Source organism: Quercus suber, unplaced genomic scaffold, assembly GCF_002906115.3.
Source record: "Quercus suber isolate HL8 unplaced genomic scaffold, Cork oak 2.0 scaffold_395, whole genome shotgun sequence".
NCBI classification, from domain to species: domain Eukaryota; kingdom Viridiplantae; phylum Streptophyta; class Magnoliopsida; order Fagales; family Fagaceae; genus Quercus; species Quercus suber.
In genome coordinates, this window is record NW_027069847.1 from 616,719 (window position 1) to 641,622 (window position 24,904).

General features: G+C 31.3%; 1 protein-coding gene and 1 long non-coding RNA gene across 2 annotated transcripts; one reads left to right on the forward strand and one right to left on the reverse strand.

The window, feature by feature from the left end:
* Window positions 1-4,126, reverse strand: LOC111994152 (RNA-binding protein Y14). Its single transcript, XM_024026013.2, has 4 exons — window positions 3,606-4,126; window positions 1,782-1,918; window positions 854-1,008; window positions 1-318 (listed from the first exon to the last, which is right to left on the reverse strand). The coding sequence occupies exons 1-4, from the start codon at window positions 3,946-3,948 to the stop codon at window positions 273-275; spliced, it is 681 nt and encodes a 226-aa protein (XP_023881781.2). The 5' UTR covers window positions 3,949-4,126; the 3' UTR covers window positions 1-272.
* Window positions 4,127-5,225: 1,099 nt separating this feature from the next.
* Window positions 5,226-7,258, forward strand: LOC136062258 (uncharacterized). Its single transcript, XR_010624059.1, has 2 exons — window positions 5,226-5,506; window positions 6,039-7,258. It is a non-coding gene; the product is annotated as an uncharacterized LOC136062258 (long non-coding RNA).
* The last annotated feature ends 17,646 nt before the right edge of the window (window positions 7,259-24,904 follow it).

Sequence of the window (24,904 nt, forward strand, 5' to 3'; positions counted from 1 at the left end):
TTAAAGCAAAGATCACTACAATTAATTAACAAGGATCCTAATAGGAACAGCATTGTGAGTTATCAAAACGCAAATCTACAATAATTAAATGTAAACCATCAATTAAAAGACCATACAAGGGAGAAGAGTGAGGGGTCCTCAAGGAACCAAACAAATCCATAAACTGAGTTAACCAAAGCCTCAACAAGAATCTTCATTAGCATAACCAACATAAACATCAGTCTCCTCATAGCTATTTCACACACCCTCACGATGGAACAAGACACACCACACTAGTATCTCCTCCTTGGACTCCTTGATCGACGTTCTCTGGGTGGCCTGGAAAAGTGGATATCGAAGGTTAAAAACATTTTGCAAGAGAGATAAATGCTTAACTACAAATCATTTCTTGTACCACTAGAGAAAAGAAAAGTAAGAGTTACTAGATGTCTCTACCATTTGGTTTGTTAATGAGGAAAGAAAAGAAAGGAAAAGGGGGAGATGGAGATGATGGATCAGAATTTTCAACTGAAACCACAAAAATTTTCTTCCTTTAAAAATAAGTGAGATTTGGAAAGAAATTTGGAAACCAGGAAGAAAAGACAAGCATTTCCTTTCTCCATTTAATATCTCCAACCTCCACTAACTTGATATAACCAAAGGAATATGAAATAAATTTCTCCATTTCTTTTCTCTTCTTTCCTTAAAATCTCCTAAATGCATTTTAACCATTGCCAAAGGGAATTCCCTCCTTCAAATAAAATTTTTTGCAAGTCTTTCTTTCTTTTTTTTTTTCTTTTTTTTTTCCTATAAACAATAGGTCATCTCTCAATAATTTCTCAAAAAGAAAAAAAAAAATAGTATATATGCAAACCTTGCATTCTTTCTTTTCATCGTTCCATTGGCAGAGGAACCACTGCTGAAAGCCCAGTCAACGCTGATAGTTTGCGTAAGAAGTTCAGCCCCATTCATTGAGGATATAGCATTCTGTGCTTCCTCAAAGTTCTCGTATTCAATCAGGGCATACCCCTAGGAAAATTTTTTAAAATAACATCAACTTAATAAAAGAACAATTTATCACAAAATTTTATCCCATACAGCTGATGATGAAGTCAAATGAATATTGTGACCAAGAAAAAGTAAGATTCAAGTATTAGTTGTCTTCACTACTTACAAAATCATTTGCCAGCTCTGTCTTAATATAATATTTAGATTTATTCAACTCAACTCAGTTAAATCTTAAATCTTAGTCTCACTTAAAAAATCAGCTCCCCAAACAAAGGAACCACTTCGACTAAATATTCTATAAAAAATTTCAAGTACAACGGGAATCATTCTACAAAAACATATAGATAATATATCAATTTTTCAAAACATTTTACTTGATATCTACCAAAACTGTTACCACCAGGAACATATTCAAATACTCCATTTGCAGGCCATGTTATATACAACTAAAAACTGATGCAAGCAATAAAATGTAGTGGGTAATTAAGACAATGCCTCCACAATCACAATGATTATCTTGTTAACATTTTTTCAGTCATTCAACAGGTATATTGCAGGACTATTACAGTATATTATCCACATTCCCGGCAAGGTATTCTACATGTTTGCAAAAGATCAACCTATTGAAATCCTCACGTTGATTAATAATCATTAAAAATTGTTAATCTTCATAAGAATGTTCAAAAACTTATCAACACAAAATCACTTGCAAAATCACATGTCTTGGCTTCAAAAGGAATATAATTTTCCACCATTTTTGCTACTAAAAAAGAACAAAGTAAATTAGAGCTTACCTTGACAAACCCTGTGCGGCGATCAAGATTTAAATGCAGATTCTTGATCTCCCCAAACTCACCAAAAGAATTTTGCAGATCATCCTCCTGTGCCTCTTCATGCACTCCAGTGACCAGAATAATCCATCCTTCAACGGCTGCAAATATGAAGCATACATTTTATAATTCTCTTTCTTCAGAAAAGTAAAAGAAAATTATTGGGAGAAGTGAAAGAAGAAATTCTGGCTCTTAAAACAATAAAACAAAAAAATCCAAGCAGATGATGAAGTTATATATCTCTTTCCAAAAAAATAGTCAACCATCTGAAAATTTCAGAGAAATAAAAAAAACAGAAGTATCAGCCAGGCATGTACATCAACAACCATGTCTACAGTGTACAACACCACTCCTAGAAGGTAATAACCATTGACTGACTCAGTGTAAGTCGAACATTCCTCAGTACTATTCACTATCAGATATTTGTTTAACATAACTACAGAAAATAAAACTCCTAAATCTTGATGGAATTTCACATCCTATGAATTAGGAAACGGTTGTTGCTCAAGAAACTGACATGGAGAGCTTGAGCCAACCTAAAAACTAATGAATCAAATAGCTATCAACCCTAGTAAGCAAAGAACTTCCTGATGGCATTATTTGTATCCCACCAAAGATCACAATAAGCAAAACATTATGACCAAATTCGAGATATCAGATGAACTGAAACTTGTTCCAAATCAAATTCAAGTCTAAGCTTTGATAAAAATAAAAATAAATATAAAAAAACAGATAGTTAAAAGGCCTACAAAGTTCTGGAAACATTAATAAAATTTCTGGAGCTATACATATCTTCAGAGGCTTAAAAATAAAGTTACCTAGAGAAGATAGAGGTCAATGTCTTCAGCACAAAGTTAGGTTCCATTTGTCTTAGAAGAAATAATTACTAGAAGAAGAAAAAAAAAAAAAAAAAAAAAGCAAACTTTTCTAGGTCTCATATTATTTCAACCAATAGGAAGAAATCACTTAACCCACATTAATGTTTTGCAATTTCATAAGCTTGAGAATCCAAAATCACAGCAAAGAATCAAAATTCAGAAAATTCCTAAACTCCATCAAACCAAGAAAATACAGGTTGATAAAAAAATCTTTTCTTCAAGGTCTTCAATCATTTCTATCAAAACAAAACTAAACATATCTCAACAGAACTCAATAATCTAATTGATTTTTAGTTCTCAACAGAATAAATAGAGTCTTAAGTGTGGGCTCAAAACCCACTCAGTCAGTAAAGATTCAAAATTGAGCCACAATCACAGTATTCATCGAAACCAACATGTGCCCATGCACGCACACAGCTAGAAATCCTTCTAATTGAAACACAACAGCACAAATTTCATCAGAAAAGTGACCAATTCTCTCTCAACTTAATTTCAGCACCACCAACACATTATCTATTTGATCTCAAAACTCATTATCTCAATCATTCAACGAATAAAATTTCAAAAACCCCAAATTTCTCACTAGGAAGACACAAAAGTCAATTCGAAAGCACAAGATTTGAATTTAAATTCAACCAGAGACCCAGTCTTGCAACCAAATTTCAACAGGAAGTAACCAAATCTCTCTCAACTTAATTTGAACCCAAACACTCATCTATTTGATCCCCAAATTCAACTATCTCTCAATCATTCTGCAACTAAACATTTCAAAAACCCTACAATCCTCATTAAGAAAACACAAAAGTCATCAGCCAAAACCCTAGAATCCGAAAATCAAATCAAACAATAAAATAAGATAAAACCTACAAACTTTAATTACGAAACCCTAAAATAGAAAAGAGAGACTGACATCGTTGAGGACCAGGGCCATCCCCGGACCTGAGGGAGTCGAAGTTGGAGTTGGCGAGTCTCGAAGACCGGTCGGCCGATTCGGGGTGGTGGTCGTCACGGAACCCACGCCCTTTGGTCTTCCTAGCTGCGGCGGCGGCCGCAGCAGCAGCGGCTGCGGAGGCGGAGGAAGAGGCGCCGCCCGTTATGGCGGACTTGAGCTTCGGCTGCTGTTGCTGGTGGAGTGGGGCCCGCGGCGAGGCGGAGGCGTCTAAGGCGGCATCGGCTATGCCTCCGTCCTCGTCCATGAGGTCGTCATCCTCTGGCTCGAAATCCACTGCCTCAACCTCCGCTGCACTCGCCATAGCTCTCTCTCTCTCTCTCCAAGTATGTATTTGTGCGTTTTGTTTTGTGTGTCTCTCCCTCTCTTTCTTTCCGTGTGAACTCGAGTGTGTGTGGGTTGTGCTGGTGTTCGAGTAGTAAAAGGCTGCCCCTCGCTCTCTCTCTCTCTCGAATATTAGGTTTATTATTTCTCTCGTTTTTTTTTTTTTTAAATAATATTTGAGTGATTTGGGTTTTTATATGGGTTTTTGGGGGAAGGGCTTGGACTTCGGGTTTTAGATTTGTGTTTTTTATGAAGTGCTTTTGAAAGGATAAGTTCGTTTGTGGGTTTTAGTCAACTTTGGAATTAAACTCTGCATATTCTAAAAATTTATTAATGTATTGATCTGATAATAATGAATTATTATTAAGTGCGGATAATATAAATTGAAACCCCCTCACAAATTTCTTAACCACTTATAAAAAATAAAACAGAAAAAAAAAAAAAATCTGTGACTGTTTTTTTTAAAATTTACGGAAAAAAGTTTCTTTTCATTTTTTTTTTTTTTTTTTTTATGATAGAGGAGGATGTCCTCTCTATTTAGTATTTAGAATGCTTATTTTGTTTACATGACACTACAAACAATATAATCAGCATTTGGGTTGATTACAAGTCAATATTATAAAAAAAAAAATTATTAGGATATGAATTTTAACATATTCACTATTTAATTAAACTTTCTTCTTAAATCTTTCATGCTTGTAAAATTTTTAAAAGATTAAAGATTAATAATTATATCATCAATCAAATGTTTAAATTTTAAGTTTTTATAGTCTAAAATTATGAAAAATAAATAAATTTATGGATCAAATAGTAAATAAATAGTAAATAGCATCCGATTAATATGAATTTCAACATGCATGTTAAGAATATAAAGAATATGTAGCTCTACAATTAGATTTTTAAAATATGTAATAATGTTAATTTATTGAGAGACAATTGTAACCTTAATGGCCTGTTTGAATGGAGGGGAAAGGAGGGGTGTAAAGTAGAATTGGCTAAAAGTAAGCTAATTTTGTGCTAAATCTACTTCACTCTACTCTACACCTCCTTTCTCCCCCTCAATCTAATCGGACCAAAAGTTTGTAACCGAAGGTTTCCGTAAGCTTATTTTTATTCCTCTATTGTATTATTTTTATCCCTCCATTTGATTGATGATGAGGTTAATGTATTGCCGTATTAGTGAAAAATAAAAACATTAAACAAACAAATAAATAAATAAACAAAACAAAACAAAAGTTAATTGGGCTTAGAATCAATCTTAACACATAGTGGGCTGGACTCAGTTGAAGGACCCAACCCAACTCTCATCTCTGTGTGTCTCAAACACATGAAAGTTGCTGATTCCAAGCTCCATCGTCAATAACATGAGATCCCCCCTCTTCTCCTTCTTCTTCTTCTAGTTCCTCGTCACAATTGTGGGGCTGTTTCTTTGTCACAATCGGTTCAGTCTTCTTCGTGGGATTTCTCTTCGCCGCCGTTATATCCAAGCTCCTCCCTCCATCGCATAACGCTCTAATTTCCTCCATCCAAAAAGACTGGTGATTACCTTCCCTCACACTCAGTCTCACTCTCATTCTATTTTACTTTTTTTTTTTTTTTGTTTCAAGCTATTAGACCCTAATCTCCTTTTTACTTGTTATCTTCAATCTGCATGACATTCCTTGATTTGGCCAAGCAATGCTGAAGTTTCAATTTTTTTTTTTGGTCGAATTGAATGACTTATATAAAGGCTATTATATATTGAGCTTTTTTTTAGCTGCAAGGAATTCTACATGTCTCTTTCTATTTTCTTTAGTTTAAGCTTTTAGACCTAGATGTCATTTTTACTTTTTATCTTGAATCTGCATGAGATTCCTTGATTTGGACAAGCAAGAAATGCTCAAATTTCAATTTTTCCAATGCTTGTTGTGTTGGCTTTCCCAGTGGCTTACTGGGTGTCATTAATTTTTGGTTGTTTTAATGTTCAATTGAATTTAGTTATGTAAAGGTTATCAAATATAATGGGCTTGTTTAGCATTTTGTTCTGCAATGATTCATTATTTTGAAAAAATTTCAAATGTTTTGTGTTAGGTATTACTGCTTCTTAGTGCCCTTGACTCTTCCTGTCCTTGTGGTTGCTGTATATTTCCATTGGATCAGCATGAAATTATTCAAGCACGCATGACTTTGTCTTGAGCTCATCACGTTGAATTCCAGAACCTCTGGTCCTCCCTGCTTAATTATACTACTTTTAGAGAAGAACAAGAAACTAAAAGGTGTGTCTGATTTATTGCCTTGACAAAGTACATAGCAGCTGAGGCTGCCTTGGCAGTTGAAGGTCGTGGAGACCTGCAAGTTATACAACCTTCCAATTTGTCTCTACCCTTTTGGCATATGACCTGGCATTTTGCCAAACATATGTATTGATAGAACATTGCCTTTTATTGAAAATGACCTGCTCATTTTTTACACTCACAATAGTCTTGTAATTTCCTTCCTACCCTACGTCAGAATAGCAAAATCTGCATTCAAATTATCATTCCATTATTGTCCCTGAGCATTGTCCAATGATGTAGGAGTAACTAGATCATCAACTTTAAGATGGAATTCCACAACTTGGGTCTTAGCGATAATTACTGCATAAGAATAATGGCTAGGAGGAGGATTGAAGGCCATTATGGTGCTATTTAGAGAATTAGAGTTCTGTTGTTTCTGTCTTTGTATTATGTATAGTTGTAATTTATTGGCTTTTCACATGGAGATTGTGCATTTGGACAAACCTTATCAAATCCATGTTCAAATTAGATTGAAATTAAACCATATTCCTTTTCACTGCCAATTTGAACTCCTCCCCTTTCCCTTCCCTTTTCTCTCAAGCATCAAACCGCATTGATTTAATATGGTTAGAAATTTAGAATGGAGAATAAACTGATCAAAGTATACTCATACATATAACACTATGGTTTGAAGGAAGTTTAGTCATTATCTTTCTATCAAGTTCAGAGCTTCACTTCACTTGCTGCACCTACTTCAGAAATTTGTTGCAACAGCATAAACAATGTTGCCAATTTACAAGTGATTGCCAGCTACCATATTAATAGAAGAGGATTGGAGCAATTCTTTCTTTATGGAGTATATTATTAGGTTAATGAGTTTAATCTACTGCCTTATTTCAGTGGAAATCAGGTTGTGGAAGAGAGCTAGTCAGTTGCAAAACTATACTCTCTCCATGTACGTAGGCTGTGACCTTTATAGCATCTTTTTGTTATATTACTCATCAAATAGAAGAAACTGCAGATTCTCCAATTTAATCATTTGATTCATTGTTTCATATCAATTGACCTTGTTCATTCACTTTAATCTGATAATCTCTATGCATTTTTTGGCACTATTATCATGTGGTGATGGGTCGTCTCTACAAATCCATATTTGTTTAACTTTTTGCATCTCAAATTCAACTTTTGATGGTTAACATAGTTCTTACTTTAGTGGTTTTTACTGAAGGAAGCAAAGTTTCTGCATGTGAAGGAAAATATATTTTTGTTTGTTACTTAACAGTTTTATATTTGGGGTTTGTTTTTCTCCTTTGATCATTATTCTATAGACTTTTGTGCGCCAGAAGATCACTTTCAAATGGATCATCTAATTAATTGTGCTTGTTTTGCAAGACTGTTGTCATTTGCTTTTTTAAAAAAAACCAGCTGCTTTCCTTCTTTGACTCTATCAATTCATTTTTAAAAAACAAAATTAATTGACAATGATTTCCTCTCATTTCCTTTGTTGTCTCTAAAGTCTTTTAGTTGGTCTTCAGGTTGGATCAGGAAGATCTGATACCAAAATTTAAATATAAAAATAAGGGTTAAGAGAGAAGTAAGAGGAAGAGTGTGTGTGTGTGTATATATATATGTATCATGTTTATATTATGATTACAAAAATAACTTTATTAATATGCTAATATAACAAAATAACTACAGTAAGGAAAATGACAAATATTATGGAAGGCAATCACCCCAACAACCCTATATAAATGTCAAATCCCTTCCTTAGAGCATCCACAGCTGTGGAGGCAATAGATAAAGTGACTTTTTGTGGCGCTAAAATGCTAAAAATTTGACTCCACTGCTGTGGTTGCTCTTATGGTTGTGCACTGTAGCAAGAAGCTAAAAAAATTTAGCTATGGCACCACTACTGTAGCATGCTTTTTAAGTATTTGTGGTGCTAAAAATAGCAATATAGCTATTTAGCACCATTATTGTGGATGCTCTTAGAGACCATAGCAATGCTCTCTAGTAGTGTGTTTCTTCTTGTAGGTCTTCCAGAGCTCTTGCAATTGGCTCACTAATTTTCCGTACATTATCAATTGTTATTGTCGATTTTATTACAAAAGAATTCTAAATTGATGTGAGTGTGATAATGAGTTTTTTTTTTTTTTTTTTGCTAATTGACAATAAATATAATTGTTATCACATCAACAACATACTTAATGAAATAATTAATTGATTTGTTGCGTGTTTTTGAAAATAGATATGTAAATTTGTATGTAATAAACGTGTAGTATCCTTAGCATCACTTTTTGGCATAAATGAAGCTGCTTTTGAGCACAAAATTATACAATATAAATCGAAAGTAAATTAATCCATGATTGTATTTGTGAGATGGGTATTAGAAGAATCAAAAACCGTTCCACAGGTGACAAAGATGTTTGTGACAAGAAAGCTGGCTGGCTTGTGAATTGAATTGTAATTTAGTTACAGCAATGGTCAATTGGAGTCCTGAATTCTTCAGGCCGAATAATTTCATTATATATTTTGGGAATCAAGAAAGTGTAAGACTCAATGAGGCCCCCCTAGCCAAATTTGGGTTGGCCTATAGCCTCAAACCAAGAAAACTTCTGTCCACATCCTCAAAGGAAAATAGTTGAAGGGCAAAAGGTTCCTAAAAGTTTAACAAAGTTTTAGTGGAGAAATGTGCATGTACGTAAAAAAAAAAAAAAAAAAAAAAGTCCACCAAAGTCATGGCGTCAATTAAAAACTCATGTTGATTTAGTATGAGATTTAAATAAATAAGGCAAAAAGTACACTTTTGGTCCATATATTTTGGGTTATTTCTTATTTTGGCCTCTACTTTTTTTGGAACACTTATTTTAGTTCCAGAAAATCAAAAACTGTTACCATTTTAGTCTCTACCATTATCTCATTAACGGGAATTGTTTATGTGGCAGACAAAGTGCATTGTTAGCATGTTAGATACTAATGTGGCTAATAAAATAATGAAAAAAAAATTTGAAAATTTTAAATTCCACATCAGCATTTTCTAAATAAATTATAAAAAAGCCACATTAGAGAATTTTAAGCAAAAATAAATAAATAAATAAATAAATAAAACTTCAATCTTTCTTTTTTTTTTTTTTTTTGCTTTTCATTAATTTTTTCGAAAGAACATTCATGTTCTGGGTTCATGTTCTTCCCCAAGGGAAGAACATGTTTGGCTTTATTTTCTTGCATTTTCTTAGCAACCAAATCAAGACATACCCAAACATTCATGATCAACCTCAGAAAATTTTAACACAATCAACAACTTGATTACCACAAATAATCAAACCCATAATTTGAACCTAACATACACCATCAAACCTATAAAACCCATACTTGCAAACCCAGAAAATGCATAAAATCCTTCAAACTAACCCCACATAATTCAAAAAACGTCGTTGAATTTTTGGGCTTTGAAAATCTAAAACCCATATAATCATTTAAACACAAAAAAGCACAAAATTTCTCTCTAGCAAATCTAAAACCCACAGAATCAAGAAAACATACATACAAGAAAAAAAAAAAAAAAAAAATCAAACTCAGCACATGAATACAATGAAGAGCCAGCAACAAAAACAAATCTAGTAGATTTTCAATATCACTTTTCCTATCTCAACACGATGAACAACAATCCATAAAAAAAAAAAAAAAAAAAAAAAAAAAAAAAAAAAAACCAGCCAACCATCATGACCCACACCAACAACAAACCCAGTTGCCCACCCACCCCCACGAAGAACCCAAAAAAAAACCCAACCACCTCCACCTAGGGGTGGCAATTCATGTTTGCATGTCGGGTTATAGCCGTGTCAACTCATGAGTATCCAACTATATGGGTTAATCGTGTTGACTTGTTTATCAGATTTTATAAAAAAAAAATTATGAAAAAAAAAACAAATAAATATTTAAATATAAAATCTAGAACTAACAAATAACTGCATCACAAATAATCATTCAAAACTAAAGCATATCTCAATATCAAAAATGATCAATTAGGTTTCATGGGTTGAACACGAACCCAACCTATTTATTAAACAGGTCAATCGTGTTAACCCGAATATGACACGAACCCATTAAGCCTCAACCCATATCTTGTTAATTTCGTGTCATGTCGTATTGGGTTCGCGGGTCGTGTCCAATTTTTTCACCCCTACCTCTACTGATCAAACAATCAAACTCACCACCACCACAACTGATCAAACAATCGAGAGAAAGAGCAAGAGAGAGACAACCCATCATCACCACTGCTAATCAAACAATCAAATGCACCACCAACACAACTGATCAAACAATCAAGAGAGAGAGAGAGAGAGAGAAACAACCCACCACCGCCACTGTTGGCTTTTGCCCATGGGTTTAGATCTCAGCTTCTTATTGATCTCAACTCTCACTGATCTCAGCCTATCTCTCTCCAAACCCATATCAAAGCCAAAAGAATTGAGAGAGTCGAAAGAGTTTAAGCTTAGAGATAGTCTGATCTGAGAGAGTGTGAGAGGGAGGTAAAGGAAAATGAAATTTGAAATTCTAGTTTTTGTATTTAAAGATTTATAAATTTAATTTTGGTGATGTTGTGTTTGTTTACAAGAAAGTTTTAAAAAGTTGAGAAATTTATTACAAATGAGTGTTAGGATAAAGCTTTTTTGCTTCCTACGTCAGTGTTTTTTTTTTTTTCTTTTTTGAGAAGCGCATTTCTGTCTTTTCTAGTGGGTCCCGTACACTGTTCACATGACTCACAAACCTCTTTTTTCACCAAAACTTTCATTAAAAATGGGTCTCATAGCATTATTCACACATTTAAAAATTATTTTGGTACAATATTTTCAGTTTTCAGTTTTCAATTTTCAGCAAAATAAGTGTTATCTAAACACACCCCAAATGTTTTTCTCAATCTTTAAAACTACGTTACACTCCCCAACACACAAGTGTTAAGCCTCATACATGTGAGTCCGCAATTGCACCTACTGATATGTAAGAATAGGGAGATAGTTATCTGTTTCTTCATCTTTATAAAACATAATTATTCATCCATAAAAAATAAAAAACCGTGGTAATGTTTCTTTGTCACAAATCCCAATTGGTTCAATCTTCTTTGTTTGATTTGTTTTCTCATTTAACCTTTTTTTTTTTTTACAAGTTTTTAGACCAAGATGGATTTTTTACTTGCTATCTTAGGTATGCATGCAATTCCTTTACTTGAACAAGCAAGCAATATATTTAATTATCAATGAAAAAATATTTAGTTTATCAAAACTCAATTTTATTAAATGTTTTATTTTGTCATGTCACTTTGGAGACTCACAATTTTCCACGTCACTAATATTTTTAGTGTTAACAATAATATTAGTAGTATAGGAAAGAGAAGTGGAAACATAAATAGAACAATTTTTTTTTTAAAAATTTTAAATCAAATTTTAGTTAGATTAGTATTTAAATAATTTTTAACAATAATAGTAGTAGTATAGGAGAAGGATGTAAAAACAAAATAGTGGTATAGGAAATGGGAGTAGAAATAGAAATAGAAAAAAATTTAATCAAATTTTAGTTAGATTATTATTTAAATATAAGTTTTAACAATAATAGTAGTAATATAGGAAAAAGATGTGAAAACAGAATAGCAGTATAGGAAATTTAAAAAAAAAAAATTGAACAAAACTCTTTTTTCATAATAATAGTAGTAGAATAGGAAAATGGAGTAGGAAAAAAAAAAAAGCGAAACTACAATGTTAGTCCCTCAAGTTTACCCTATGTACACAATTAGTCTCTCAAGTTTTAATTGAGCACAATTGGTTCCTCAAGTTTAAAAAATGAGTTGTATTAGTCCTTTTACTAACTGCCGTTAACGGTGTTACTTATGTGACTAATAGAATAATAACTTGACATTTTTTTTAATGACATAGCATTTTTTAGTTAAAAATAAATAAAATAACTAGTTTCCACCTAACATTTTAGCAAACTGACCCGGTTGCAATTTGAAGCCATCAATGTCTTCATCAACTACAGCTTCAGAAGCCAAACAGATTGAACTGTTGGAAACTATAGTCACCAATCTTCCATTGGAGAAAAGCTCAAGGTCTTTAACGGCAACAAGATTCCTATTCGGGTTGTTGAGGACAACGAATATACTCAACACTTCCAAAGCTTGTAGAGCAGCATTGGAGAAGAAGATTGGAATGCAACTCAAGCATGCCACACTAGACGACCTTTTGATCTCAAGCTATTCGTATTTGAACGAAACTCTCTACGATGTTGATTGTGTTGAGAGGATCTTAAACCATTTCCTCGATGGATTACAAGAAACAAACCAAACCGGCGAAGACGGAAACAACGGAGTCAAATCGCCGGCATTAAAGCTATTCGGAAAATTGATCAATGGTTATTTTTGAAAATAGCCTCCGATGTGAATCTCAAACTAGACAAATTCTTTCAAAAGGTTGTCTAGTGTGGCTTGCTTGAGTTGCAATCCGATCTTCTTCCCCAACACAGCTCTGCAAGCTTCGGAAGCGTTGAGTATATTCGCTATCCTCAACAACCTAAGTAGGAATCTTGTTGCTATTGAAGACCTTGAGCCTTTCTCCAATGGAAGACTCGTGACTATAGTTTCCAATAGTTCCTTCTGTTCGGCTTCGAAAGGTGCAGTTGACAAAGACGTTGATGGCTTTAGATTGCGATTGACTCAATTTGCTAAAATCTTAGGTGGAAATTAGTAATTTTAATTTTTTTAATTAAAAAATGTCAAGTTATTGTTCCGTTAGCCACGTAACACCACTAACGGCAGTTAGTAAAAGGACTAACACAACTCATTTTTTAAACTAAAGGGACCAATTGTGCTCAGTTGAAACTTGAGAGACCAATTGCACACATAAAGTAAACTTGAGGGACCAACATTGTAGTTTTGTCACACAAAAAAAAAGAGAACAAAACTCTAGAAAAAAGAAGTAGAAAAAGAAATAAAACAAAAACTCAAATAAAAAGTGATGGTTTTTTATTTTATTTTGCAAATAGGTGTTTAACGAATACCACTATTGGTATGTTAGAACCGTTTAAACCAACAACAAAAAAAATTTATTGAACTGACGTTGTAAAACATAACACGTCATATACCGGTTTATCCTTAAAATATATAAGTTTTAATATTTCTTTCTATAAGTTTTTAAATTTGAAATTATTGTGTGATAGTTTCATTATCAATGTTATCAACTATATTTTTTTCAATGTATATAACCAAGTTATAATTAAACTACTTTCAAATATCTTGTAGCACAAATTTTATTGCAATAGATTGCAAATAATTGATAAAGATAATTCAAATTAAGTTATTGCAACGATATATTCGTTGTAATTGATAATTGTTTCATGTTTGTAATTGCAATAGATTGTAAAATAATTAATATTTAGTAATTGTAATGATATATTCATTGCAATAAGCTATTACTTTAAAATTTTTATTGTAATAGATTGCAAAAATAATTGGTATCAAGTTATTGCAATGATTTGTTCAATTTAAGTTATTACAACAAATTATCCTAATGCAGTTTTGTAATAGAAAATCAATGAAGAGTCACATTGTGCTAACCAGTAACTATTTACATTATAACTAAACTACTTGTAGTTGAGCTGCTACTAATTTGGCATCTCTTGATAGTATTTTTTAGAAGAATATCTCTTGGTAGTTGATACACTATCTTTAAAAAAAATTATTTTTCTTATATATTTATGAATTGAATAGTAAATAATATTTGATTTGAACAAAATTTGACAAGTATATTAAGAACATAAAAAATATATAATTCAAGTATTAAATTTTTAAAATACACAGACATGTTAATTTTTTAATGGAAAGTTTGTGATAATCTTGATGTTGACAGATTAAACTCAATATAAACAAGCATGTAGTTGAGGATTTTTTCTCACCAGCAGAGGTAAAAGTAGGGCCTCCGGTAGGTTGGGTTTTATTTTTTCTATACAATATATATTTGGGGTGGATATACGTGTTTCTATGTGTTAAGTTTGTATAGTTGGTATATCCTTGCAATTATTGTGGTCTTTACATTTTTCTTTATTTTTAGGTGAGGGTGAGAAATGTTTGGTTCTACAAGAGCAGTAAATCTAAATGGTCTCTTGGAGTTGGGTGTCTTTTTCTCGTCATTGTAAGTTTCAATTGCTAAGCTTTTTTGTTCTCATTAGTAAAGTGTAACACTTTCAGGTATTTTGAGCTGAAGATGCAAAGTCTGCAAAACATTCTATTGCTTACTCAAATAGTCTACTTGATAAGCAAGCTATTTTAATTACGCCTTTGGTGGAAGAGAAGAAGCTACATGGTCCTCAAGGTATCATGTCTATTCCTAGCGACCACTTACTACTTAAAAATGTATTTGATAGCACAAAAGCTAAGGTATATGATTTCTTTGTGATACTAGGGATTGATAAATGTGACAATGGACAAAGTCACCATTGTCATGAAATTTTTATTTATTTTTTATTTTTTATGATTATAGTATTGTTATCTATTGTAATTACAATAATTTTCATAATAAATATGCTTTGATTTCTCATTAAAAACAAAACACATTATATATTGGTTTATTGCAAATTAGTACAAATTATTGTAACAATCTCCAATCTCAAATCTAATTTGAACAAGGAGTTTTCTAAGTATGGCCATTGGATAGATATTCAATTGGAATAGTAAGTGTTTGATTTATATTGTATTTCATTTATTCAACCTATGTTATAGGAATATAGATATGTATAATATATTTAAAATTAGATTTTTGAAATAAGATTTGTAACTTTTTTTTACTAACTTTCTTTATATGGCTTATAGTAACGAGGGTGAAATCTATTTACAGTTTGCATATGTGGAAATAGCGGTATTTGTTTACCGTAAAAAGCATAAGAGTAGGGGTCCCTGTAACAAGTTGATTTCAGATTGGTACATGGTAAATTACTTATCCTCTCATTTTTGTTTTATTTGGCTTCTTGATGTGCACATGTATGAACAATAATAGTAGTAGTATAGAAAAAAGATGTAAAAATATAATAGTAGTATAGGAAAAGGAAATAGAAATAGAACAAAATTTAAATCAAATTTTAGTTAGATTAGTATTTAAATATAAGTTTTAACATTAATAGTCGTAGTATAGGAAAATGATGTAAAAACATAATAGTAGTATAGGAAAAGGAGGTAAAAATAGAAATAGAACAAAATTTAAATTAAATTTTAGTTAGATTAGTATTTAAATATAAGTTTTAACATTAATAGTAGTAGTATAGGAAAACTATGTAAAAACATAATAATAGTATAGGAAAAAGAAGTAGAAATAAAAATAGAACAAAACTTAAATCAAATTTTAGTTAGATTAGTATTTAAATATAAGTTTTAACATTAATAGTCATAGTATAGGAAAATGATATAAAAACATAATAGTAGTATAGGAAAATGAATTAGAATTAGAAATAGAATCTGTGAAACATGTTATTGCTTACTTAAATTGTCTACTTGATAAGCAAGCTATTTCAATTACACATTTGGTGGAAGAGAAGAAGTGACACAGTTCTCAAGGCATCATGTCTATACCTATCAATTACTTAGTATTTCAAAATGTATTTGATAACACAAAAGTTAAGGTATGTGAATATCTCTTGGTAGTTGATACACTATCTATCTTTAAAAAAATTTATTTTTCTTATATATTTATGAATTGAATAGTAAATAATATTTGATTTGAACAAAATTTGACAAGCATATTAAGAACATAAAAAATATATAATTCAAATATTAGATTTTTAAAATACATAGACATGTTAATTTTTTAATGGAAAGTTTGTGATAATCTTGATGTTGACAGATTAAATTCAATATAAACAAGCATGTAGTTGAGGATTTTTTCTCACCAGCAGAGGTAAACGTAGGGCCTCCAGTAGGTGGGTTTTATTTTTTCTATACAATATATATTTGGGGTGGATATACGTGTTTCTATGTGTTAAGTTTGTATAGTTGGTATATCCTTGCAATTATTGTGGTCTTTACATTTTCCTTTATTTTTAGGTGAGGGTGAGAAATGTTTGGTTCTACAAGAGCAGTAAATCTAAATGGTCTCTTGGAGTTGGGTGTCTTTTTTCCGTCATTGTAAGTTTCAATTGCTAAGCTTTTTTATTCTTATTAGTAAAGTGTAACACTTTCAAGTATTTTGAGATTGAAGATGCAAAGTCTACAAAACATGCTATTGCTTACTCAAATAGTCTACTTGATAAGCAAGCTATTTTAATTACGCCTTTGGTGGAAGAGAAGAAGCTACATGGTCCTCAAGGTATCATGTCTATTCCTAGCAACTACTTAGTACTTAAAAATGTATTTGATAGCACAAAAGCTAAGGTATATGATTTCTTTGTGATACTAGGGATTGATAAATGTGACAATGGACAAAGTCACCATTGTCATGAAATTTTTATTTATTTTTTATTTTTTATGATTACAGTATTGTTATCTATTGTAATTACAATAATTTTCATAATAAATATGCTTTGATTTCTCATTAAAAACAAAACACATTATATATTGGTTTATTGCAAATTAGTACAAATTATTGTAACAATCTCAAATCTAATTTGAACAAGGAGATTTCTAAGTATGGCCATTGGATAGATATTCAATTGGAATAGTAAGTGTTTGATTTATATTCTATTTCATTTATTCAACCTATGTTATAGGAATATAGATATGTATAATATATTTAAAATTAGATTTTTGAAATAAGATTTGTAACTTTTTTTAACTAACTTTCTTTATATGGCTTATAGTAACGAGGGTGAAATCTATTTACAGTTTGCATATGTGAAAACAGCAGTATTTGTTTACCGTAAAAAGCATAAGAGTAGGGGTCCCTGTAACAAGTTGATTTCAGATTGGTACATGGTAAATTACTTATCCTCTCATTTTTGTTTTATTTGGCTTCTTGATGTGCACATGTATGAACAATAATAGTAGTAGTATAGAAAAAAGATGTAAAAATATAATAGTAGTATAGGAAAAGGAAATAGAAATAGAACAAAATTTAAATCAAATTTTAGTTAGATTAGTAATTTTGTTTTATTTGGCTTCTTGATGTGCACATGTATGAACAATAATAGTAGTAGTATAGAAAAAAGATGTAAAAATATAATAGTAGTATAGGAAAAGGAAATAGAAATAGAACAAAATTTAAATCAAATTTTAGTTAGATTAGTATTTAAATATAAGTTTTAACATTAATAGTCGTAGTATAGGAAAATGATGTAAAAACATAATAGTAGTATAGGAAAAGGAGGTAAAAATAGAAATAGAACAAAATTTAAATTAAATTTTAGTTAGATTAGTATTTAAATATAAGTTTTAACATTAATAGTAGTAGTATAAGAAAAGTATGTAAAAACATAATAATAGTATAGGAAAAAGAAGTAGAAATAAAAATAGAACAAAACTTAAATCAAATTTTAGTTAGATTAGTATTTAAATATAAGTTTTAACATTAATAGTCATAGTATAGGAAAATGATGTAAAAACATAATAGTAGTATAGGAAAATGAATTAGAATTAGAAATAGAATCTGTGAAATATGTTATTGCTTACTCAAATTGTCTACTTGATAAGCAAGCTATTTCAATTACGCATTTGGTGGAAGAGAAGAAGTGACACGGTTCTCAAGGTATCATGTCTATGCCTAGCAATTACTTAGTATTTCGAAATGTATTTGATAACACAAAAGTAAGGTATGTGATTTCTTAGTGAAACTAGGGACTAATATACATGTGATAATGGACAAGGTCACCATTGTCTTTTTTTTTTTTTTTTTTTTTTGTTGATAATTATAGTATTGTTATCTATTGTAATTATAGTAATTTTCTTAGTAAATATGCTTTGATTTCTCATTAAAAATAAAACAGCTTATATATTGGCTTATTGCAAATTTTTATCTTTTATGCAAAGTACAAATTATTGTGACAATCTCAAATCTAATCTGAACAGAGAGTTTTCTAAGTATGGCCACCTAGTAGATATTCAATTGGAATTGTAAGTGTTCGATTTATATTATATTTCATTTATTAAACCTATGTTATAGATATGTATAATATATTTAAAATTAGATTTTTGAAATAAGGTTTATAACTTTTTTTACTAACTTTCTTTATATGGCTTATAGTAACAAGGGTGAAATCTATTTACGGTTTGTATCTATGGAAATGGCAATACATGTTTACTGCAAAAAGCTTAAAAGTAAGGGTCTCCGGAACAAGTTGATTTCAAATTGGTATATGGTAAATTACTTATCCTCTCATTTTGTCTTGTTTGGTTTCTAGATGTGCACATGTATGAACAATAATAGTAATATAGGAAAATGATGTAAAAATATAATAGTAGTATAGGAAAAGGAAGTAAAAATAGAAATAGAACAAAATTTAAATCAAATTTTAGTTAGTTTAGTATTTAAATATAAGTTTTAACATTAATAGTCGTAGGATAAGAAAAAGATATAAAAACATAATAATGGTATAGGAAAAGGAAGTAGAAATAGAAATAGAACAAAATTTAAATCAAATTTTAGTTAGATTAGTATATAAATCAAAGTTTTAACATTAATAGTCAAAGTATAGTAAAAAGATGTAAAAACATAATAGCAGTATAGGAAAATGAAGTAGAAATAGAAATAAAGCAAAATTTAAATCAAATTTTAGTTAGATTAGTATTTTTTAACGTGTAATAGGTTGTGGGCCATAGGCCCACCATGTTTACTTGTATAGTACACAAACTTGTACTACACACATACTTTTACTGCACACTCTTTCTCCTATATATAGACACTCATGTATACTTTATTACGGTGAAATATAATAATACTTATTCAATATTTCTAACAAGGTATCAAAGCCACTTTCTTGTGGCATTAGTTTTCAATCCTTACGGTGGGGGATATTTAGGGACTAGAATAGTAAGGGCAGACAATATAGTAAGTTAACACGCGTTTGAAAGGTTTTAGCAAACTAGCATTTTGAGTTTTAGAAACTCGAGTTCTAGATAAAACTCGAATCTCAAAGACTCGCTTTGTACTTGATGAGTTGGACAGTAATATGCCACATAGATCTTGAATCTTAAACACTTGAATTCTACAAATCAAAATTGAGTCTTTAAGACTCAATTTTCTTAGGGAAAAACCACATAGATCTTGAGTCTATAAGACTCGAATTTAATTAAATTATACTTGGATCTCGAGTCTTATAGACTAGAGCTTTGCTTGGCAAAATTTTATAACACACAAATACGCATCAGTCACTCAACACTCTCTCACCCATAGCACTTAGCCTCTAAAACTCAGCCTCACACTCTTTAGTAATTCACTGCCTCACTCACCCATAACTCTCACATTTCTCACACCACATTGTCTCTGATCTCACACCACATTGCCTGTCTCTGTCACTGCTACTCTCTCTCAATAAATTTATATCTCATGTGAGGATTTTTTGATTTGATTGTCATTGTAGTTGGGTATTATTTGTTGTTGGGTGTGAGTTAAAGAGTTTGACTATTTATTTGGTAGATAGTTAACATAGGTTAGTTAAGATACCAATATTGTGAATTATAGAACTTTGTTTTGTTAATGTAAAATTTTTGAGTATATATTTGCATGGTTTTTGTTATCAAAATTTATTTATCATTTCTAGGCTCTTATCTTTATCATGATCTTACAATAATTTTGACTGTATTCATCATTGTTTTGGACATGAAATGGGTAGTGAATGAATTGTAATGAAATGAGTATGTAATTCATACCCTTTGAATGGGTATGAAATGGGTATGTAATGAAATGAGTGACTGACTCATGCCTTTCGAATGAATTGTAATGAAATGGGTATGTAATTCATGCCCTTTGAATATGTAATGAAATGGCTTTTTTTGTATTGGGTATGTAAATGTTATGGATATGTAATTAGATAAAATGTTGTATATTTTTACAAGGATTTTGGCTTCTTTTTTCTATATTGGGTATGAAATGAGTAGTCTTAGCATGACTGAAAAAGGATTTTGGTATGAAATGTGTAACGCCCACAAGGGTCCATACTTCAAAGAGTGCTACTGTGAGATCTTTAATTTTGTGGGGGCAAATAACTTGTTGTCATTATGTAACACTAGTCATAGACTGAAAAATAAAAGTAAAAATAAAAAAATTGGCTTTATGTTTTCTAAAAAAAAAAACTTGGCTTTATATGTACATATAATACTATACATATACAGGAGTACCTACAAAATGCAAACTTCTAAGTTCTAGCAAGAGCAAAAACAATAATAATAACAACAACAACAACAACAATAAATGCCAAAATAGAGGAAATTTAGGGATCAGGACAAGCCAAATTCATTGCATACAAGAAAAAAAAAAACAAGGACAGTATATAAGTCATTTTAGAGTTGCAAACGAATTAACCATTGAAAATTGTCCATATAGGTGTGAACATCGTACAACATGAAATAAACTCTATATAATTTAAAATTGTAACATATTTCTATCTTTCCCTTCAAAGAGTGTAATATATTAAATTTTTTGAAGTAACAAATTAAACAAGAATGTTTGGAACGATAGCAAATTAAATTCTTAGTCCATAGTAAACCATAAATGCAAATGTTGTTTCACTTAAATGGATTGAGATTTAATTTGTTGATATCGATTGAGGGCTTAATATGAGTTAAATGATTTGTTATTTTGAAATTACATCATTTAATTTGATACACTCCTAAACTATATCCGTTAGGATGATTCTAAGACGTTGGTTATCAAAGTTGAATAAAGATATCATGAACCACATTAGATGCTTCTAAGATGTTAGCTATCAAAGTTGAATAAAGACCTAATGAATCACATTAGATGATTCCAAGATGTTTCAATACCTTTACTCCCAGTCCATTAGTAGCGGATTGTTCTATCTGGACTTTAATAGGCAACATTGCTAGTCTTGCTGTGTCTTTTACTAGTTTTTTCTTTTGATCAAATCCTTTACTCGTTATTCTTTTTGTTGGGTCAAGAGAATTTGTAACAACTTTGCACATTCCACAACTAACATCAAGCAAGTAGATCAATTTGACAATCAACTTTCCATCAAGAACTTACATTGTAGGAAATATAAGTCATTGTAAGATAGTATGAACATGTTATTCATATTTTATTAGGTTCTATATTACCATCTTGTTTCATAAAAGACTCATCCCCTATAGTAAAGAGTCCAAAATCCAAATACATAGGTACATACCAAATCAACAACTCCAAACTAACCAACCAACCAATCAAACTCACCAACAGTCTCACAAAATGACTATCAAGATGGCAATAGCTCAGAGAAATTGCAATATAAAGGGCTCAACACTTTGAATAGGAAAGAAAGAAAAAATGCTAGATAGAAAAAATATATCATATAATTGTATTCTTGACATTAAAGCCACAAAGTACAAATTCCATCAAATAAAATATCTTGAACCAAACACGGACATTTAAACATGCTTTTATTCAGAAACAGAATAACTAGTTTTAGAGCAGAACAGATTAACAAAAAACCTAAAGAAAGCATACTTAAAAGCCACTTCCTATAGGACCAAATAACCTAACAAGAACTATGTTGGGGATAATACACAAAGTATTTAGAAAAAACAAAGTGAATAATAAAAAATAAAAATAAAAACAGAAAATAGATATTTTCTAGCAACAATAAACCCATACTCAAATTTATAACAATAAACCAACACTCAAATTTCTAACAATAAACCCATTCAAACCCATTCCTCATTTCTTAATTCACTATAAATGAACATACAAATGAGAAAACATACCTTCAAACTTGAAAAAATCTAAACTTCCGTTGGTAGGGACAAAAGGGATTTTAAAGGTATGGGTGAGAGGATCGCCTAAAGCCGATTGTGAGGAAAGATGAGAGCATTTAAGGGCGAGGGTGAGTGTTGTTGCATGCCGAGGGGTTGAGGGTGACTAATTTGGGTGTGAGGGCGAGTTTTGTTGCACGCGAGGGGTTGAGTGGGACTGATTTGGGTTTTTGAGTAAAAGTGTTTGAACTTTGAGAGTGTGTTTGAGAGTGTTTGACTAAGAGTGTTTAAGTGACGCGTTTGAAAGTGGCTGCGTTTTTGGTTTAGAATGTGTAGATTTCAAGTCTTATAAACTCGATTTTAACGTGGCTAAATTGGGTCCACGTGGAAAATTTGTCCACGTATGGTTATGACAAACACCAGAAATCGAGTTCTAAAAGCTCGAGTTATATATAACCTGATCTCGAGTTTTAAAAACTCGAGATGTTAGTTTCCAACATTGTTTTGAAACATGACAACTAACGAAAATGTTTGATATTTAAGGCCATTTGGAAAAAAAAAAAAAAAGTCCCTTACGATGTGTTTAAAAGCAATTTTTGTCTTCCTTAATGTTTCTTCACTGCGTTTATCTTCTTTGGCTTCCCATGGTTGCCGTCAATACTCTCCGATATAATCATGCCACTGTTAGAAGTAACATCAATACTACAAGACTATTACCTTCTTCAAACCATCGTCACAGAGCCAAACTTCATTTAAAAGATCTTCTCAACCTTATCAAATATCAAGGTTTCATCAAGTTTCCATCTTGAGTTTGTGTGCAAGTCAAATCTCTTACTTATACTAGAAGTCTATTAGTTTAGGGTTTAGTCTTACTATATATACCTACATTATGGTTCATTGTAACACATGTTTTGTACTATACTCTTATATAATAAAGATGTAGCCCTTAAGGGTTTTTTCCGTGGATGTAGGCCATAAAACTTAACCACGTAACTTTGTATTCTTGTGTTCCTATTTTGTGCTTCCCTCTTCTGCATCTATTCAAGCATATTCAACATGAAAAATATATCATAGCTAATATTTAACAGTGGTCAACCAATTATAGGAGTAAAAAAATTAACCAACCAGCTGAACAAGCAATTGGCCCTGAGGTCCTCACATTTGATTCATTTTGGATGCTCTAGCTAATTTGCATTATATTCTCAAAAAAAAGAAGCTAATTTGCATTATTGTGGCCACACACATGGGTCTTTATCACATCTCAACAATTATGTCATACAAAAAAAATGAATATTTTGGTTATTGGTACAAAAAAACTTCCTTACAAATCCTATGTGGATATTTCTTAGAGCCGACAGTAGTAGAAAAATTGGTAGGCAATTGTGGTCGTTCAACCATAGGTCTCAGACTCTCATGAGATATTGTAGAAACTTCATCGAACACTGTTAGGACACATACACTTATGGTGTTGAGGAAACTCATTTTGTTCATCCAGATGAGACTAAGGAATTTCTTAACGTGAAGCTTTCACAAGTTATACACAGTATTGATGAGATCAATGGATTAAAGACCTTAGATTATATTGTTTTTTTTTTTTTTTTTTTTTTTTTTTTTTCGAACTTGGCACTTGAAGTACTCAGTTTGGTTTTTTGTTATGCTGGTATTATGTATTTTTTAGTAAAAAATGTCGAGCTCAATTTGAGAAAATTGTTGTTTATGGCCCACGATTTTTTAATTCCTTGCCAGCCACCACTTTTTTTATTATGATCTCCAATCACAAATGAAATAGCAACATTCCTAATTCTTTTGAGAGAGAGTGAAAAAAGAAAATAAATAAATTAATATCGCCCACTATTTTCCATGGCTTCCAATATTTTTAATAAAACATTTCATGGTGGGCCTGGCACAGTCCAAGACTAGTAGATCAACGCTCAAGTATGGGAATCAAGGTAGTGGGAATAATAATGAGATTAAAAAATATACCGAAATACTAAGTAAGAGACTAAGAGTAATTATGCTAACCCAAGATATTAAATATTGCCTAGTATACCCAAATTCCAGATCGTACAAGAATATAAAATAAAAAATACAAACAAATCCATACAATAAAATTATTTTTGGGGGAAAAAAAAAATCTAGAAAGAAAGGATAAATCCAATTCATGGTGGGCCTGGGCCCGGCCCAGTTCTAAAAGTCTAAGGCGGTCTAACTAGTCTATTCTCTATATCAAACGAGCAAACAAACGGAATCCTAATTTCTAAATTCTGAAATCTGAAATCTCTCACTCTATCCTAAGCTTTACCATGTTAGCTGTTTAAGTTTTATTTAATTTCACCTATGCATTCTATTTTATATTAAGCTTTTATTTGTATGTATAAGCTTTTATTTTGGGTAAGAGTATTCCAAAAAATTTACAATTGGAGCATGCACAAATTTTGGCTATATTGCAATTGGCCATATGCTTATAAATACCTCCAATTGAACTTTTCAAATATTCATCTTTGTCATTAGAATGTAACTGGGTGGGGGTGAGAATAAATGTGTTCAGGTGTGTGCACCATTTTGCCATGACTGCTCAACCCTGCGCGCTTGGTGGGAAGAAGATGAAGAAAGAAGACGACGGTTTTTCAAGAGTGTAGTGGGGTCTGAGTCTGGCATTTTACCACCTAGTCAATGCGTTCCCGAGGTTGCACATTTCATTATAAGGCAACATGTTGAAGCCCCATCAATGTGGGCAATTTTCCCTCATCAGGTACTGTGAGGTCTTCAATACTGTTCTCAAACTCTTTGGTACGTCTTCCAACTTCGTA